This window comes from Acanthaster planci, linkage group LG08 (assembly GCF_054643075.1).
Source record: "Acanthaster planci isolate LZ-2023a linkage group LG08, COTS_SCS, whole genome shotgun sequence".
In the NCBI taxonomy this organism is placed as follows: Eukaryota; Metazoa; Echinodermata; class Asteroidea; order Valvatida; family Acanthasteridae; genus Acanthaster; species Acanthaster planci.
In genome coordinates, this window is record NC_141784.1 from 12,673,324 (window position 1) to 12,691,159 (window position 17,836).

The 17,836-nt window shown below is 41.7% G+C and overlaps 1 protein-coding gene across 1 annotated transcript; it reads left to right on the forward strand.

Annotated features, from left to right (window-relative positions):
- The first annotated feature begins 2,272 nt into the window (after positions 1 to 2,272).
- kansl1 (KAT8 regulatory NSL complex subunit 1) lies at positions 2,273 to 15,993 on the forward strand. Its single transcript, XM_022231384.2, has 8 exons — positions 2,273 to 2,735; positions 3,723 to 5,104; positions 5,390 to 6,243; positions 7,375 to 7,465; positions 8,762 to 8,910; positions 9,694 to 9,855; positions 10,841 to 11,202; positions 12,797 to 15,993. The coding sequence occupies exons 2-8, from the start codon at positions 3,768 to 3,770 to the stop codon at positions 13,544 to 13,546; spliced, it is 3,705 nt and encodes a 1,234-aa protein (XP_022087076.2). The 5' UTR covers positions 2,273 to 2,735; positions 3,723 to 3,767; the 3' UTR covers positions 13,547 to 15,993.
- Positions 15,994 to 17,836: the final 1,843 nt, after the last annotated feature.

Below are 17,836 nucleotides of genomic sequence, written 5' to 3' on the forward strand. Positions count from 1 at the left end.
ATAAAGGGTACGTTACACATTGAAACTTCACATAAGTTGCTATGACGGATTTGTTTATTTTTTTTTCCTTCAGGTAAATGCATTTCTTGTGTGTTGTCCTAAACTTTTGAAAATGACTGTAAATTCCGATCCGAGCCCCCATTCCAGCGTACACGCAGGGGCGTAGCCAGGAAGGGGGCACACCCCCCCAAAACAAATGCCCGGTACCCCCTTCCATGTGCCCCCGCACTAGTAAAATCCTAGCTATACGTCACTGCCTACACGGACCCCGGGGCATCATTGACATACTACACGTCTCCTTCAGATACATTTTTGGAGAAGTTCTGAACAACTGAGGATATGTTACAATTTTCAAAAGTGGATATTTGAGTGATACATAATACCGGCATTTTTAATTGGAAATATTATCCTAATGCACAAAACGCAATGCAGGACTCACTAGTTGGATATAAGCAAGGACGGCAAAGGTAAATGGGTCCTTCTATAAATTTGGGATCCAATTTTTCCCCCGTATATATGGCATATAAATTTCTTAATGTTCAGAACTCATTGTTTAATTTAATTCCAAAATTGAATAAGTAAGGAAAATTACCTGCTAAACAAATAACAATTGTTTGAAATCAATTTCAGTGATACATCCCTTGTCAAATATGTCAGATGATATACATGTCTGAGGTAACAGGGACGGGAAAATGTCACATTTTAGACCCCAAATTTATAGAATGACCCAAATAGCTTAATAAGGATTATGCGATATTTTCAAAAATTGTCCCTTTTTCAAAAGTAGTTTATTCATCTTTGAAAATCTATGTTCACAAATGAGAGAGCGGCAGCACTGACGCGTGGTATGCATGCAAAAGTGGAGTTGCATGATGGTTTAGTGTTGGCCTGGATGCAGAGTGTTTTTCAGTAGATTGGGGAGGAAACTCTTCAGCTGGGCCTAGGCCTGTACTTTGCAAGAGCACGGTTCTCAAAAAATGGCTAATGCAGTTGTAAGTTAGGCCTATTGAAATTTTTGCCAAAGGCTGCTTTTCGACACTTTCAAAAATCATCAAAACTTAATGTGCGAGTGCATCATATTAGTGGATCTCCATTTTCGTTTTTGGCTACGGAAGAAGGATGGACCAACGTAAATGATTCCAAGTCACTGACTCAGTAGGACAGCGACAAGTGCACTTGAGTCCCTCACTGTATGGTATTCCGACACATGCCGATGACTCGTGTTTGTCATCATGTCATACGTATGGGTTAAAAAAAACTTTTGAAGAGATTTCTCCAGGTGCCCTGATGCATGAAAATGATGAAAATGGCAAAAAAATTTAAGTTATACATAAATTGATGGAACTGTTCATTTTGGCAACATAAGCAAAACAAGACAGGAAAACAAGGCCATACTCTGTAGAAAAATGTTCAACAAAATAAACAAACACCCAAACAAACACAAGTTCCACCTAATTCTTACTTCAAATTAATCAAAGTGTCATAACACCCCTCACGGTTCAAAATTTTCTGCGTCGCGTGGCAGACTAACAGGCGCATACCCAGCAGGTTCCCAAGCTGCCAAGCACGGCAGTGGTCGGCGGGCTGCCGCTGATCCGACCTGACCACACCACTGATAGTGGTTCAGTTTCAAAACTATTGTGAAACAAGACTTTGCTTTATTTTCCAAACTATTCTAGCCGTAAAATCACCCAGTTTTAATAATTTTGCCGATTTATTCCACGTATAATGCAGAGTAAAGCTCCGTAATTTTGAAAATCCACGTGTGACACAGTAAGATATGTCCACAAGTTCGTAATAAGGGTAACATTTTTACATCATTTACAACCACTAATATTCCTCTGTAAAACTCATATACACTCAACTACATGAACATGTACACATACATGTACATATGGCGCAAGGTCTATTTTTGTCATACGTCACAACACAAAGGCATTCTATTTACTGCCGTTCTCCCTCTGCGCTTACGTATGACGAAGTAGGTAATCGCCAAAATGTGTCAAATTTATTGTGTATCTATTAGCTCTGAAAAATGAAAGTTTAATTTTAATTGTTATCACCTAAATTTGGGGGAAAAAATCCTCTGAATAACAGTAATGTGTTTATTAAAACACGCAAGATCGATCCGTCTCGGTAAACAAACCAGCGCCAATCGAGGAATTGACCAATGAGGAAATACTTCTTAGAGGGGGTCTGTCAATTGACGCAGCCTAACCCGCCAGTCATGTAAATGAAGTCTGCATTTTTTGTGTGTTGTTCACGGACGTCTATGCACCGTACGTACGATTTGCGTGCGTTCAGTGTGCGTACTGAAATTTACATGTAAAAACATTGCCTCACACACACTTTGCGATGATGATCAATGAAGAAAAGAGTCGCCATTTTAGCCAAGCCTTTCAGTCGAGTATGCTGCCTGTTCCGGGCCGAATGCAGCCCTGAATTGCAGCTTTCACATACAGGAAGCTGAGGGTTGCTCTCATTTATATTGGTTTCGGCATTTGGAGAAAGGAAAATCTGGGAAAAGGTGTGCCACAGTCGAAAAATAAAAGGGTGTATCCGCGATTCCGGGTCGGGCTGACGTGTTTGCAGAAGGAACGTGGCCCAATTGGTCACGTGGTAATTGCGGCTTTTTTTCTCGGATGGTTCGTGGATCGCACGAGCAACTTCTGCATGGTTTGAAAGAATTGCCTTTAACTTCGAGCTTCAGGAGGTGACTGCTTTTCCCAAGAAAGGTGTGTTTCTTTGGAGTTGGAACGTTTATTCTTCGGTTTGTGTCATGGTTTTTGTCGTGTCATGTGCGGAATTATTAAATTAAATGTCGAGTTTTCGCGGGAAAAATGTCAGGAAGTTTTGAGTGTCACGTGTATAATATGAATTGATTGTTGTGGTCATGTTGTTAGTTATGTGAAGCTGTTCAAGAATAAGGGTGCCCAGGGTTGGCCTATCTGAGTTTTAATGTACCCCAACCATTCCAATAAAGTGACAAATGGAAGTGATTTACAAAGTAGCCATTGTTTCTGACATGTCTGAGCTTAGGCCTTACCCAACCTATCCGTCAGGGAAGGCCCCTAGCAGCACATTTCCCTCATTTCATCATTCATGTCTGCATGTCCACAGCCTTGCCTGTAACCTCAGCACAGGAGCCGATGCTACTAGTGCTAGGGTGTTGGCTTGTTTTGATTTGGTATTTTGTGATCATTGACAGATATATGCCATTGTTATTCACTGTTCAGTTGAGAAATGCCGTGTCTGGCAAATTGCATTATTTCATGTAAACAAACAGAGGCTTGTGCATTAACTTGTAATTTTACAACCTGAAATTCATTGCTTTCAAGGTAAAGTATACAAAGAGTTAAATCAAATAAATACTTCATGTTTCCATTATCTGTTGTGCAGTACACATCTATACAGAGAAATAATAACATAGGCCAATACTATACGGACGGCACTTAACACCCTGTGCACAAACCCTATTGGACTGGTCAAAAAATTCTCCAAGTTTTTTCTAAGTAAACAACTTGTTTTTTCCCTTCTAAATTGAACTTTTCTTGACGTGTTATTGCTTTCTGACGGCTAATAGGTCACTGTAGGGAATAATTACTGACGTCCGTATATGGAACTCTTCCCATATTTGATAACACTTTTGCAATTAAGTACCATCTGTATGACTCGTGAATTGTTCTCACTGTTCATTTTTTCTGCATGTTTCATTCCTATAGTCTCAATGCCTTGGTGGTGTGTCGGCCATCTCCAGGCTGTGCTGAATGGCTGCAATGGCTCCAGCCTTGACTGATGCTTCTGCCCATCCTTCAGGTTTCAAGCTACCAATATCTCCCTCTGATCCTGAACGGACTGGGTTTGAAGCAACGCCCAGTGATCCAACAAGCCCTGGGCTGCCCAACGGCCATACCAGTTCCACTCACTCAGTCGACACAAGCCAAACTATTCAGGAAACAGGGTTAGACAAAAGTTTGCTACTTCAAGAAGGGCTTGCAGACCAGTCAGGAAGCAACAACCACAGGTCCAAGATACAACTCTTTCGAACAAACTCCCAACCCCAAGGAGGCGGCAGTCAGTCTGGCACTGGAGTAACATTTCTTGGGAAGGTGGACAGGGGAAAGGTCAGCAGGTCCCTCACCTTTCCCTCGTCGACCAGGACATCTGTCCTGACGAACGGGAGTGACGGCACTGTGAAGGGTATCACGAAGATGAGTCGTTCGACCGTTTCAGGAGCATACGATAAGCAGCAGCCTTGTCAAACAATTGCACCTACAGCTTCAAGCATCACCATGCCTCCACAAACCTCATCACTGTCTTTAGCAAACAACACTGATGTGACAGCTAGCAGCTCCACTGCCACAGCAGATTCCTCTGATGCAGACGATGACATGAGGGGTGGGCAAGTAGACTTACAACCTGCTGATGAAACTGATAGTGGTCCCCATCAAGATCTCAGTACCCGCTTTGAGAAACTGGTATCTAAAGTAAGCAGAAAACAAAACATGGAGGACTGGATGAGAGACAGCAGAAGCAGTGACCTGGCGCCTGAACTTTTGGAGGCAGAACAAATAAACAAAATTACTGACGAACGCTCCAAACTAGCACAGCGTGCAAGACAGCTTGTCCATAAGCTCAGACATCTACAGGCACAGCAAATTAGCTCATACTCTAAGCAACAAATTCACAATTTTGTCCAAGAGCAGCACAAGAGGTCAGAGGAAAAAACGACTGAGTTGGAAGAGGGTTGTCCAGATTGCAAGCGGAACCTGGCACTTTCAAATGTACCAAATTCAGATGTCCCTTCAATATCCCAAAAGGGCAGCAGTGCAAATAGTACGTTTGCAGAAGACTCAAAGGAGCAACTTCCCCGAACTTGTGTCCATAAACGGAAGCCTTTACCTGTTAGACCGAGTGGCATTGACCCCTCTGTCCGGGTCGCAGTGAAGACGGCAACCAAACACCTTCAGGCACAGTTGGAGCATGTTGAGGGCTGGGTGGACTCGGATGAAACAGAGAGCAGCTCAGGTGGAGAAAGCTGTGATGAAGGAGACGACACTCTCCCATCCTACACACAAACTCGGCAAAAACACAAAGTACCATTGTAAGTTCTTCTAGTGTGACCATGCATCTTGAGCTTTGTGGTTATTCAGTTGATGGTTGTCCCTTGTGGATGCATATTTATAGCATTAAATCAGTGTTCAATGAAATCAATAACATTAACATTTATGTGCTGCTTTGTGTTAGAAAAATTCAGCATGTCTTGGTTTGTGAAGGTTTTTCCTCGAGAACTGCTGGTGTCCTTAAATATACATATGTTTTTTCCTCTCTCCTTTTAAATTCTTGTATTTATGAAAATCTAGTTCCTGATCTATTTTGTTTTTCTCAGGCACAGGAGAGCTGTTTGGAAGTGGGCTGTGGAGAGAGCTGCCATTGCTAGTCGGTGGACGTGGCTGCAAGCGCAAGTCTCTGATTTGGAGTATCGCATCAGGCAACAGAGCGACATCTATCGACAGACTCGTGCTAGCAAAGGCGTGGCCATCCTGGGGGAACCTTCATCACCGGAGGATCTGCTTAAAATGCGAGTCATGACATCAACCAAGACCAATCGCAAGCTGTCTCCGATAGAGGCCAAGATCGCAAGGCTGGGCAGCAGCCAGGAAATGTCCCCCTCTAATTTGTCCACCTTGCTCACTAACGTTGACCAGCAGAGTGCAAGATTAAAGATGTCCCTTCAAAACTGTGTGTCTCCTATGTCAGGGCTTGTGATTCCCCCGTCAGCAGCCAGTACACCAACAGGAGCAAATGGGAAAACACCACTAAGCAAACCCATGAATGGTGTAGTAAGCAGCACAGGTTCACATGGGAATCCTCTGTTAGGTAGCTCAACGTCCTCACCAGTGGGGGACCATAAACAGTTGCCGCAAGGGATAAACTCCTTTCATTCCTCCCCATCTCTCATGCCGGCAGTCCCCGAGGAACATTACTGTGCAAGGACACGGCCCGTGTGGTACTTTCGGAAGCGCAAACTGATCCGAACGTTGAACATTCACAGCTTCAGTCGCAAGATCCAGAAGCTGTCGACTGTGAGGTGTGGCTGCTGTCCGCCCCTGACTCCGTGTGTGATGTGCGGCGGTCGCTTCAATCACGTAGAGAAGCCCAAAGAGCCAGACATGGCCCCACTAAACGAGAGAGTGGCTCAGCTGGACTTTTCCTTCCATCCAGTGCTTTCTTTTACTCAAGGTAAATGGAAATTAACCCTAACCCCCTAGGCTTTTTTACTAGGAACCATCCTCAATCCTCCAAAATCCTCCGATTTTCGACATGAAAAAATTGAATTCAGCCTGAATCCTCCAAAATTTCTTGAAAATGTTTTTTAGAGGTGTACCTACTGTCCCAATCCTTCAAAATCCTCCAGCATTTGCTGTCATTATGTTGAGGCAGTGCTAAGGGCATTCTTGAGCAGTGCAGTTTATTCAAAAGAAATATTAGGTTGAGGTTGTGCTTGACTAAGCAAAAACAACACAAAGTCTAATCCACGACCTTCACGTATGGCATCCTTCGCAATCAGCCATGCACTTACGCCATTCACCCTCAATCCTCCAAAACCGCTCAAAAGATTTTGGAGGATTGAGGAGGGTTTGGGTAAAGCATCCAAATGGTGTCTTTCTGCTATAACAGATCAGTTCAAATTAAGTTCTAAAACAACTTGCGTACAAGTGGCTCCAGCACCTTGGGCCTTAACCTTGTTTCTCGTCGGATATTGACAGAATTTTCTTATGGTTATGGAGGAGCTTTTGTGTTAGGGACAATTGCCTCAACCCTCAGAATGGGGTATTCAAACTTGCACATTCAGTGACCTGTCTTTAATACATGAGATACCATAAACGCATTTCATCTGAAAACAAAGATGTGAAGGTTTTCTAGTTAACATCCATAATTTGAGTCGATGTTGCTTGAAAACTGCCTCAACCATTAACCCTAACCCTCTAGGCCTTTTTACTACGAACCATTTTCAATCCTCCAAATTTCTTGAAAACATTTTTTGGAGGTGTGCCTACTGCTTCAAAATCCTCCGGCAATTCCTGTCATTATATTGAGGCAGTACGAATGGCATTTTTGAGCTGTGCGAAGAAATATCGGTCTGAATTTAAGCTTGACTAAGCAAAAACAACTCAAGATCTAATCTAAGACCTTCATTCGTGGCATCCTTCACAATCAGCCATGCACTTTTGCCATTCACCCTCAATCCTTCACAACCACCCGAAGGATTTTGGAGGATTGAGGAGGGTTAAGGTTATTCTTTTTAATAACACAAACTATTTGGATTCTGAAACTACTCTGATTGTTAAAACTTTGCTGCTGTTCCCTCAGATATTCCACTGTCGATCCAGTTCGAAGGAATGATGAAGAGCAATGAATGGCAGCGCAAGCCAGCACTGTCCAAACAGTCTCCCATGAAGAAGTAAGGCCTAAGAGCAAACACTTTTTAACCAGAATCCTGAGTTCACTGAGATCGAACTCTGTTTAAATGTGGCATGATATTGAAACAGTGAATTTAGTGCCTTTATTATCAAATCTAGGTCTTACCAGTTGAGATTTTAATGCATTGTGTGTTTTCGGCCTCAATTGCCATCACAATCGACTCAGTCATACTTTAGTTTGCGCACAACATAATGGCTTTTGCAGATGTGATATGGTTCACAGCCAAAAACAGGTTTCTTCATTGACCCTGCTAAATGCAACAAAACACAGTACATGTACACCTAAAATGATGATCTTGCTTGAATACAACAAATTCAGAGGTGGATTTAGTTTTCCTCTTGCATTATATAGGTTTTCCCAGTTAATTTCGCACTTCTTTTATTTAAAATTGCTTGAACAAAAGTTTTATTTTGTCAAAGAGGGGTTACTGGCCCTAAATGTTGATTCCGATTTCAAAGTAACACCACTGGGTTTCACTTCCAGAGTATTGTAAATCAAGAAAAAACACACTTATTCGTCCCATTCGTCGTCATTTTCATCTCACTCTGGGAATGGCATTGAATCTGAAAAGCAAATTCTTTTTTTGTCATTCATTTTACCGATTTAATCATTAATTTTGTAATAGAGTGCACCATTAAGATGGTTTGAATTAGCTTTTTTTTGGATTTCATTTTTGTTGTAATTCAAAATGGACTAAGAAATTAGGCTGAAGAAATCAGGCATAATAATTGTAACTCACTGTTATTTTACCTTCTCTTGTTAATTAGATTAACCCTCCTTTGGTTTTACAGCACAAATGTGCACAAATGCCCACAGTCACTGGTGAGCATGTATTTTCTATATGGAACTCAAACATGAACAGGTTCAGTGTGTACACAGTAGATTGCCAGCACAAAATGAACCAGGGTCTTTTGTGCAGTCCTCTTCACTGCATTTAGTTTACTGCACAATTATGCACATGAAACAGTGAAGCACAGTTGTTGGGCAGCACAAAAGTGCAATCTGATATTCCTGTGAGGGACTGTTGGTGCAGTGCACAACACAACACAGCTGTGCTTCTTTTAGGTGTTCACCAAATGACCCAAAGAGTGACTTCAGCATTGGAGGGTTAAGGGCCAATGCTTTGTATACAAATTTATACCATTGATGATTAAATCGGTAAAATGAATGAAGCCATCTGATGCAATGGGTGGAAGATACTTGTGCACAGGTGTGATTAAGGAATTTTCTGTGGCACTATAAAAAGATTCTTATGTATTTCTACACGGCTTTGCAGGAAACGCCGACCCAGTACACCTCCAGAAAACAAGGATGGACAGAGGCCAAAGAGGAAGTACGAGCGGAAGAATAAAGACAAGACCAAACGACACCAAAGCTCTGGCGAAGACAAGTCTCTCAAAATGCTTCGCAAACTGGCTGCCCAGAGTATGTTCCTTCAAATTGTTTATGTCCTAGTTTGGTATTTAAGTGAGAATTTGGAAGTTGATATTATAAGGTGTACCACCTTGTATTTTTAAGTGTGTGGCGTTCTAGCAGTTGTGCAACTTCCTTAATGCAAGTTGGCAGAAAATTGCCCTAATATCATTGAAAACTTCGTGACAAACCCCGAGTGTTTTTTCTCTGTTCAAGTGCAAAATCATGTCACATTCTTTAAAAAGCACATGTCGCCATTTTCTTTCAGGAAGGTTATTCATGAGCCCACTGACTTAAACACACTGTTTCGTGGTTCATTTCCCACAGACTAGTCTATTCAGAGCATGACATTGATATTTGTCGCTGTAAAATGTATGTCCTGGGCAAAAGTAGAAAACAAAATTCATTCGCAGAAAGAAGTAGCAATCATATATGCCTTTCTTAATCCTAACGATCCCGAACCTACCAAACTCCACCAGGGTTTGTCAGAATCTGTTAGGATGAGTACAGCACTAGTACACTAGCTGTGTTTTATATTGGATTAGGCATACCACAAATAAACAGTCTAACTGATAATGTGCACAGGGTACTATTTGGTGTTGAGATTTGCAAGGATATGGAAGGTTTTCAATATTAACCCCACCTCCCGAAGGGAGGTGTGGTTAATATTGAAAACTTCTCTTCATATTTTTGATGGTAGTGAATGTGTACTCTTCAGCAGCGGTATGTGTACTTTGCCCTTATGTGTATCATGCTTGTCTGATGGGCGCAACGAACTTGTATTTTTCTTCGAAGCAATGAAAGACATGAGGCACGGCAGAGGAGACAAGATTCTGAAGCGGGCCAACTCCAAGGCTAGCTCCCTCCCCAACACCCCTAAGAAGCGGCTGACAGAAGAAATCAATAGGCGGTGCCGCACTGATATCAAGAAAAGAAGAGCTGCCCAGCTGGCTATTGGTATGTTGTTAACCCTAACTACCCCAAGTCCCTTAAACTGTAAGGGCAGGTTTTTGTCAAGTTTTGGCTGATGCAGTACACCATACATCATGAACTTGTTGTGCAGCTTTGTTGGATTGAGAAACAAATGTTTGGGGGTAGGTATTGGTTTGGGATTTTTGTTTAGAGACACAGTGGTTGCTCCATAGAGTGACTGGCTCTTGGTACCATGTGTTGAGACTGTGTTTAATTACAGAGCTACAAACGGTTTAATTAGGTTTACCTCTTGGAGTTTACCAGATTGTGTCCAGTCACGTGCCAGTAATTGCAGTGGCCCTCATGCGGGTGCAAGCTGTATCTGTTGAACTCTGGTTCAGCACTGTTTTAGTACGAAAGTCGTTGGGGTTAGGGTTAAGGCATTTGAAACATGCAACAGTAGACTTTACTGCCTTGGAGAAGAAGGCAAGGATTTGAGCAGGTTTTTACATTGACCTGTGAGCACCATAGACAAATACATTGTATGCCATTTAAGCATTGGGTTTAACTTTGCTCTCCGTGGAGCATTAGAAATGCCTTTATGTGGTTGTTGTGGGTGAAACCACAGTGTCCTCGGCACTTCCTGGACAGCCAGAAGTATTTGAAAGTGGAAAACACAACTCTGGTTTCTGAGGTTTAAGACTGTTGACTTAACCCAGGAAGGAAACCTGAGATTGCTGGGCTACCTATACATTGTATTACTTATGTATTACCTCCCCCCTAAAAAGATTAACCGTAACCATCCTCAATCATCCAAAATCTTCCAGGTGATTTTGGAGGATTTGGGGGGATAGAGGTTGCATGAAGTGTGAAATATTGGAGGATTGAGGGTGTTTTGCGAATGAGCACTTGAGGATTTTGGAGGATTGAGGTTGAATAACCCACCAGATTTTGGAGGATTTTGGAGGATTGAGGCTGTATGCACAGTGATGTAAATGTGTTTCATAACATGTAATGTCCCCTTGTGCAGCTGCTCTCAAGAAGACACGGGCTCGCAGCCTCTCCCTGCCCAACATCAAGGACCACTTACAGATTAGTAGCCTGTCCAGCTCCCCCAGCACCCCGACCGCCCCAGACGGCAGCTTGTCATCTGCACAGTTGTCACACTCCATGCCCTCTGCGTCGCTGCAGAACTTTCTCAAGCCCCGCAGGCCCGGCGGCAGCTCAGACCAGTACGACATTGACAACATTGTGATCCCGTACTCGATGTTGGCCTCCACACGGGTGGAGAAGTTGGAGTACAAGGAGATTATGACGCCAAAGTGGAGGAAGATCCCAGAGGAACAGCTGACAGCTTGGAAGAATCACGTGCAAGAGTTCAGCAATCAGGAGGTAAGACCGTTAGCTAAAGATGTTCTTCTAAAAATCTAAAGGCTGATGTGATTGATGATTCTTAAGCATCTCTGTTGGCACATGCATAGACCTGTCTAAATAGTCACAGTCAGTATTTCTACCTACTAGTGGCTAGTAAGCTAGGACTGGCTGTTTTAAAAAATCTCTCTCAGCTATGAAACACTGTCAGCAATTAATGAGTTCTACTACTAATGCTGAATAAAAAGTTTGGCATCAATCAAGGCTGATATTTCTGCAAACTCAGGCTGCCCTTATGAGTATTAGGAAATATGACAGAGGCCTATTGGGAGCATCCTGTTAGTCGGGATATTTCAGCAACTGTGAAAGTAGAGGTTGGTTATTTTTTTTCTGTCTGTTTTTCCCATAAAGTAGCAAATTTCATTTTTTGTGTATACGCTGCGATGCTGTCTTCAATAGAACTAGCATAAATATATAGGCAGGCAAGCTGTAAAAAGGGATCTGTTGAAAATTTTCAGTTTTTGCAGTGCTTGACGTCAAAATCTGATATTCCTGCTACCACAGTGCCGTGCCGGATGACTCACCACCAAGCACTTTGGATTGGGAAACTGACAAAACCAACCCTGTCTGTTAGCTTTTACTTTTCGTGTGCGTGGCTACACTTCTGCTGGAAAATGACTCATTCATCTCATTGCACAAAGAACATTGTTGATTTTGGTGTATCGAGCAACGTTGTACTCGTTGGCCAGCTTGTGTTTAATGACTCTTTGAAGACTGTCGTCTGGCTGCTTACCAGTGACTGGAAATATTTCCCGTCCTGCGTTTAGTTAACACATGATGGTGACATCATTCCATGAGGATCTTCAGTGTTGTGCTGTTTCATTGTCTTCAGGTTGTCTTTGACCTGGACGCCTTGGGACTTTCAGCCTGTCATTTACAGTCTGGATTATTACCATATTTGGACAGCCTATTACGTCACAAATCTAGCACAATCTGACCAATCACAAGGCTTGTTCTAGCTGCCTGCAACGGATTGTATGGGTGTTTCCATGTTGCAGGGTGCTTTTCTGAAACGCTGCAGCATATGGAACAAGAAACGCTAATGGAAAATTTCTGTTACAATTATTTGGCTGTGCAAAAAAAAATGACTGCAGACATTAACTAGAAGCTCTAAAACATGTTTGTGCCGATGGGATTTAAAATTCATCGTTGCCAGCTTGAGATATTTAAAGCTGAATTCAAACAAATATGCTGTATCTGTAGGAAAGGTCACTATGCCCATACGTGGTAATACGCCAAACTGATTTACCAGTCGCTTCACTTCAGAAGTCATTGCTCATTGCACAACTCCCTGGACCTTTCTGCTTTGAGTTTTCCTGACTACAGAATTTTTAACTGCAGTAATTTTAGTGCCACATTATTTGCAGGACTCACTGTCCCAAGTCCAGTAGAATCAAAAGAAATCATTTCAGCTGTAATAGAGAACCACACATATATTGAATGTATTCAGCTGTAAATGCATTGACAGGAAGTTGAATACTTAGGGTGTTTCTTGTTCTCCGTGTACAGTTGAATTTTAAAATTGATGTTGGATTCTTTGTGTTCATATCTGTAGGATATTGAGAACTTGTCAGACAGTGAGTTCACGGAACGCCATGCCAAGTGCGAAATCAACGAGCGCCAGAAATTCCTGACTATACTGGCAAGTCAGAACTCCCATGCCAATCAACGCAGAGGGGCACGTCGATCCCGAAACAACAGCCAGGGTAACACACCAGAGCCTTACTCGCCAGATGCCAACCTGTTCGAGCAAAATCAACCTTCCAGCGTGAATTCCTCCAACGCCCCATCCCCGCTCACCACGCAGGAGGCCTTGAGCCCCTCTGGCGGGGTCCCTGCCAGCAGCAATAGTGGGGGAAGCAGTACCCAGCGGTCCAGAATGAACTCATGGGAAAAGCGTCGGTCATCCAGCGCAAGTGACACAAACCTGGAGAGCTCGCTGGCGGGCAGCTTTGAAGCACTGGGCCACATTGACAACCCTTGGCCTGAGCGCAACTTCCCCTTGGATGAAGATGATTGCGAGGAATTGGGTTTGAAGTCGAAAAGAGAAGCAGAAGAGGAGACAGAGATGAAGAGTGGACCAGAGGCAGAGGAGAAAACACCTTCAGAAGTGTCCTCGGCAACAAATCTGCTGAATAACATGAAGACGGAAGGAGAATCTTTGCGCAGCAGTCCCCTTGGAGAGATGCTAGACGACTCCTCGTCAGAGCCAGAAGAAATAGATGACCCCAATGACCCAGAGTGGACAGTTGTATCGCCGGACAGACATCGGAGCTCAATTGTTTTACGACTGGCAAAGAGGTGAGGCTGGCAGCAATGAAGTCCACCTTGGTGCAGTTTCTCCCGATTTCAGCTTGTCTGATGTGAGAGCCACAGCCAAATGTGGTATGCCATGGATCTTGTACTACACCAAATTTTCAGAAATTGCTACTTTTCTGTAAGATTTGGAAAGTACAACACACCAAACAAAAAATTAAACTTAAAAAAAGATGAAAAAATTAAACAGGCTCAAATTGAACACATTTGTTGCTTGTTCCATGTAATAAATGTTCATACTTTTGACGTTGATATTTTAGATTAAAAACCCATTCACCGTCAGTGCCCTTATTTATCCCTTGTTCTCCAGTCACATAAACCTTACATGTTGTGCTTCTGCTATGCATTGGTGATGTAAATACCATCTCCCTGTCTTTTCAGTACCTAACCGGTAAAAAAAATTATTATAATATTTGACTTTGTGCTATCACCATTTTTTGTTTCCTCTCTTTCTCTCCCCAAAAAATCTGTAAATTCTAAGATGAAAGTTACAGAGCACAATTCAAGTTCTCACCATAATTGTGTTCTCCACCCTAGTTAAACTTCTGTTACTGTGGCGCAGTTTTTCATGCATTTTCAGATCTGATTGGTTGGCAATAGGCTAACATGGAATGATACTGTGTTTTGTACTGAAGAAGTTTTGAAGTTGTAAGGTAGTGTTTACCTGAGCTGAGTGACGGGCTTGAACATGGAAAAGAAAGAAGTAATCCAACAAAAAAATCATAAAAGATAAATAAACAATTCGTTCAAGACTTGTTTTAATACAGTTAATTGCAAAAAAAATAGGCCCCTAGTTTTTGTTTGGCTTTTTTGTTTTTGATTTTATTTTTTTAAGAGTTTGAAGTAGTTGTTCTTGTGCACTTTGTTTGCAGGAAGCTCAACAGAAAGATGTGATTGTGTGCACTGTTGAGCAATTGTTTATTTGCTCGTCGAAATAAGACAAATTACATACGTAGTGTTACCTATTATCTGCAGCTGGTTTGTATAAATTACAAATAAAATCACACAAAGATACAAACATTAGGTAGATAATCTCGTCATGTTTGTTCTTTTCAGAAAGAAGTTACATCATTCACAGTATTTTTGTGAAAACAAATTGCTTTTATATACCCTGACCATTTGAAAATGAGTCAAACCAGGATCAGAACGCATCAAGGTAATTAGCCTAGCCTTCGGTTTGTGAAACGTATCCAAGAGATTTGTAACATTCTTAATGAATTTTGTAATTAAGATAATACTTTCATATGAAAGCTGATGCTTGACCTTTGTCAAGAAAGGGTTGTCTACATCTGTTAATGTACAGTGATGTGTGGGCAGATAACTCCTAGTTCATTCAGAATTTTCCCCATCTAGTACACGGTTGTGTAATCTGTGTCTAGTCTGCCCAACACATGAATTGAAATCCTTGTTTCATAATCACAATAAACTTTGCTGTTAGTGTGGTACGTTTCAACAACACAAATTGCTCAGATCTGCATACTTGAAGAGAAGTACCTACCCAAACAAATATGCGAAAGTCAGTGTGCACTGTAAATAGCATTATTTAACACTCTTCACTACAAACTATTTCATATCTTTATTTAAGCAATGTGGCTAGGTTTCACGGATGAATTTTTGGGATACATTTGCACTATGTTTGTCACAGTCATTTTATTTTAGTGAGGTATTTTCAAATTAGCTGTATAGGATCACAAGCCATCTGCATACAGACGTGTACAATATTGTATATAGTGTATAATGAATGTATATGATGTTCAACCTTAATAGTCACATTTAAAATGGAGGTGTCGAAAGGTGGTACAAGACATTTTATTTCCAGTTTCCCGTTATGATGTCCCTTTCTGACATTGTGTATTACACATTGTAAGTGTCCCTGTATACTCAGCAATCGCTACTGCACCCTTTATGATGTTTATTTTTTTTTTTAGTTATCTATTGAAACACTATTTGTACTGTCAATGTGAAAGTGTGAATTATTGCATACAGGATATTCCTGCTTGAAATCAAATCGAAAGAGAATTTGAATTACTTCCAAAAAATGCCACATTTATCCCACATTATTTACCGAAAAAGAGATCACCCAAAATTACCTTTTTACCTGTCAAGGCTGGTTCATATCATACGTAGAGTTGATTTGTTTTCAGAATTTTCTTTTGTACAGAGTAGAGCAACGAGAACCGACTGTACATTTCTAGTGTTGCTGGTTGCCACTGTATATAATATTAGTGTTACTGTTTGAGCAAACAGAGACTAAACATTGTTATTCTTTACATGCAGAAAGCCACTCTGGCTGGATTGCGCACCATCTCGCTACCTGTATTTTGTATCAGTAGTTGAGAGGTCAACACAAATAATGTGAAGGAGATTACTCGTATTTCCCCCATGGAGAAATAATTAAAAATGTGTGTACTGCACGCACATCTTCCTTGTAAAATATTTTAATATCTTTCTCTTTCTTCTTTTGAGGAGGGGTTAGTATTCAACTCCTTCCGTATACATTTGCTGTCTTCATTTTTCAAATCTGGTAATGTAATACAACAAAAAGGGGGCTGGAAGTTTCAAGACTTCAATAAAAAAATCGGTTTCCGATCGACAATTGGGCGGGCAGCCTATCTCTTACGTTTTGAAGGGCGCCGCCAACCAACAAACTTCACTCTTAGTTCTTGAGGGCGCTACACAAAAAGTGTTAAAGACATTGGCCGAGTTCGGCGGCTTGTTCTCGTTTGTTCACGAACAGCTCGATTTGTTCGTGAGTCGGCCACTGGAACGCCGGGAACGTACAACCGCTTATTGCTGGTATAATTACTTTGTGGCAAAAGTAACATGCAACATAGCGGCATCCTTGTATATTCTTCCAGAGTTAATGTTGGATAACTGGGCTAACTTCTTTTCCTTAAAAAAAAATTCATTTCTGTCGGGGAAAATTATTATTAATGTTAATTTGTCAAAACTTTCCATTGTTTTTGACTTTGTAAGCCCTCTCGATAATTTTTGCGGCTGCTCAAAAATCAAATCTCACGAGCTTTTCTGTGTGTTCGTGTAAAACCCTGACGAAGAGGTGGTGTGTGGTACTGTTCCGAGAACAGTGTTCTTTGGTAGTGCCCCCGCCGTTCGAGCGCGAGAGCAAGAAACCCGTGTCAAGAACAGGCCACCCGAACTCGACCATAGATTTCAATGATTATTGACTGCGGGGATGTGGATATGCCGCCCGTGTCACCCGAGAAGTTTTTACTAGGGCCCCGTCAAGATGTAGTCTGATGGTCACCCGTTCTACTCCGTGCAAGCTCGGTACAAACGTCTGATAAATGCGTACATGTACATTTTATGCAACGCAGCATATCAGCCAATCTGTTAATGCGCGTCTGTCATAGAATGCAGCTTGCTGAGCAATTATTCTGCGTCAACGATAAATTGTTAAAGAGTGTCATGACCATCTGTCTGTTTCCTCAGTGAAGACTAGTACTTGACTTTCTTACGATAAGGGATCAGACGGTGGTGTAAATTCACACAACTTCGGCTTATTTTGAGTCCCATTCCGCCTAGGAAATAGTGAACCAAATTCTACCCACCTTGAAATGACATTCCTCAAAATGCTTATCCTTTTTAACCACTAAAGAATTAATGTTGTGTTCCCTACTCTGGAAATTTTTATGGGTGTTTTGGAAAATGTCATTTAATCCTGCATGAAACTTACATTTAATAAAATAAAATTTTATAGAAAATAATGACTGAACTTTAATCCTTTTACTGTGCTGTTTCATTGCGATAGTATTTTCTCAATCCAACAATCTAACCCCCCCCCCAAATAAAACTATTAAGTATCGTCTACCCGGCCTTCTCTGCTCGTTAGCTGTACAGGTACATGGATTATTCACATCAGATGTTCTAGGCAATTTCAATATACAGGCCATGTTCCATCAACACCTGTTGGAAATCATATAAGTCTACTATAGGCCTACTGGCTAGATGGTCAAAATGTGTTCTAGTGCCATTTCTTGTAGACCTATCTGCCTCCAGTGTAGACGGTAAATCTGTCCCCCGGTAAAAGTGTCCCCCCGGCCCGTGAAATCAGTCCCCCTTCCCTTGATCTGCCATAGGCTACAATGACTGAAGCACCAGTTGCCCCTGTGGGAGTCTTCGGTTGCCCCCAGAGTCCACTCTGCCTATACTGCCACTGACATTGACCCATCATCTTTGTTTAAAAAAATCCATGACAACTAAACCTCTGAGAGTCAAATTACTCGGATGAAGAGCCTCACTGAGCTCAAATATTTCTTTG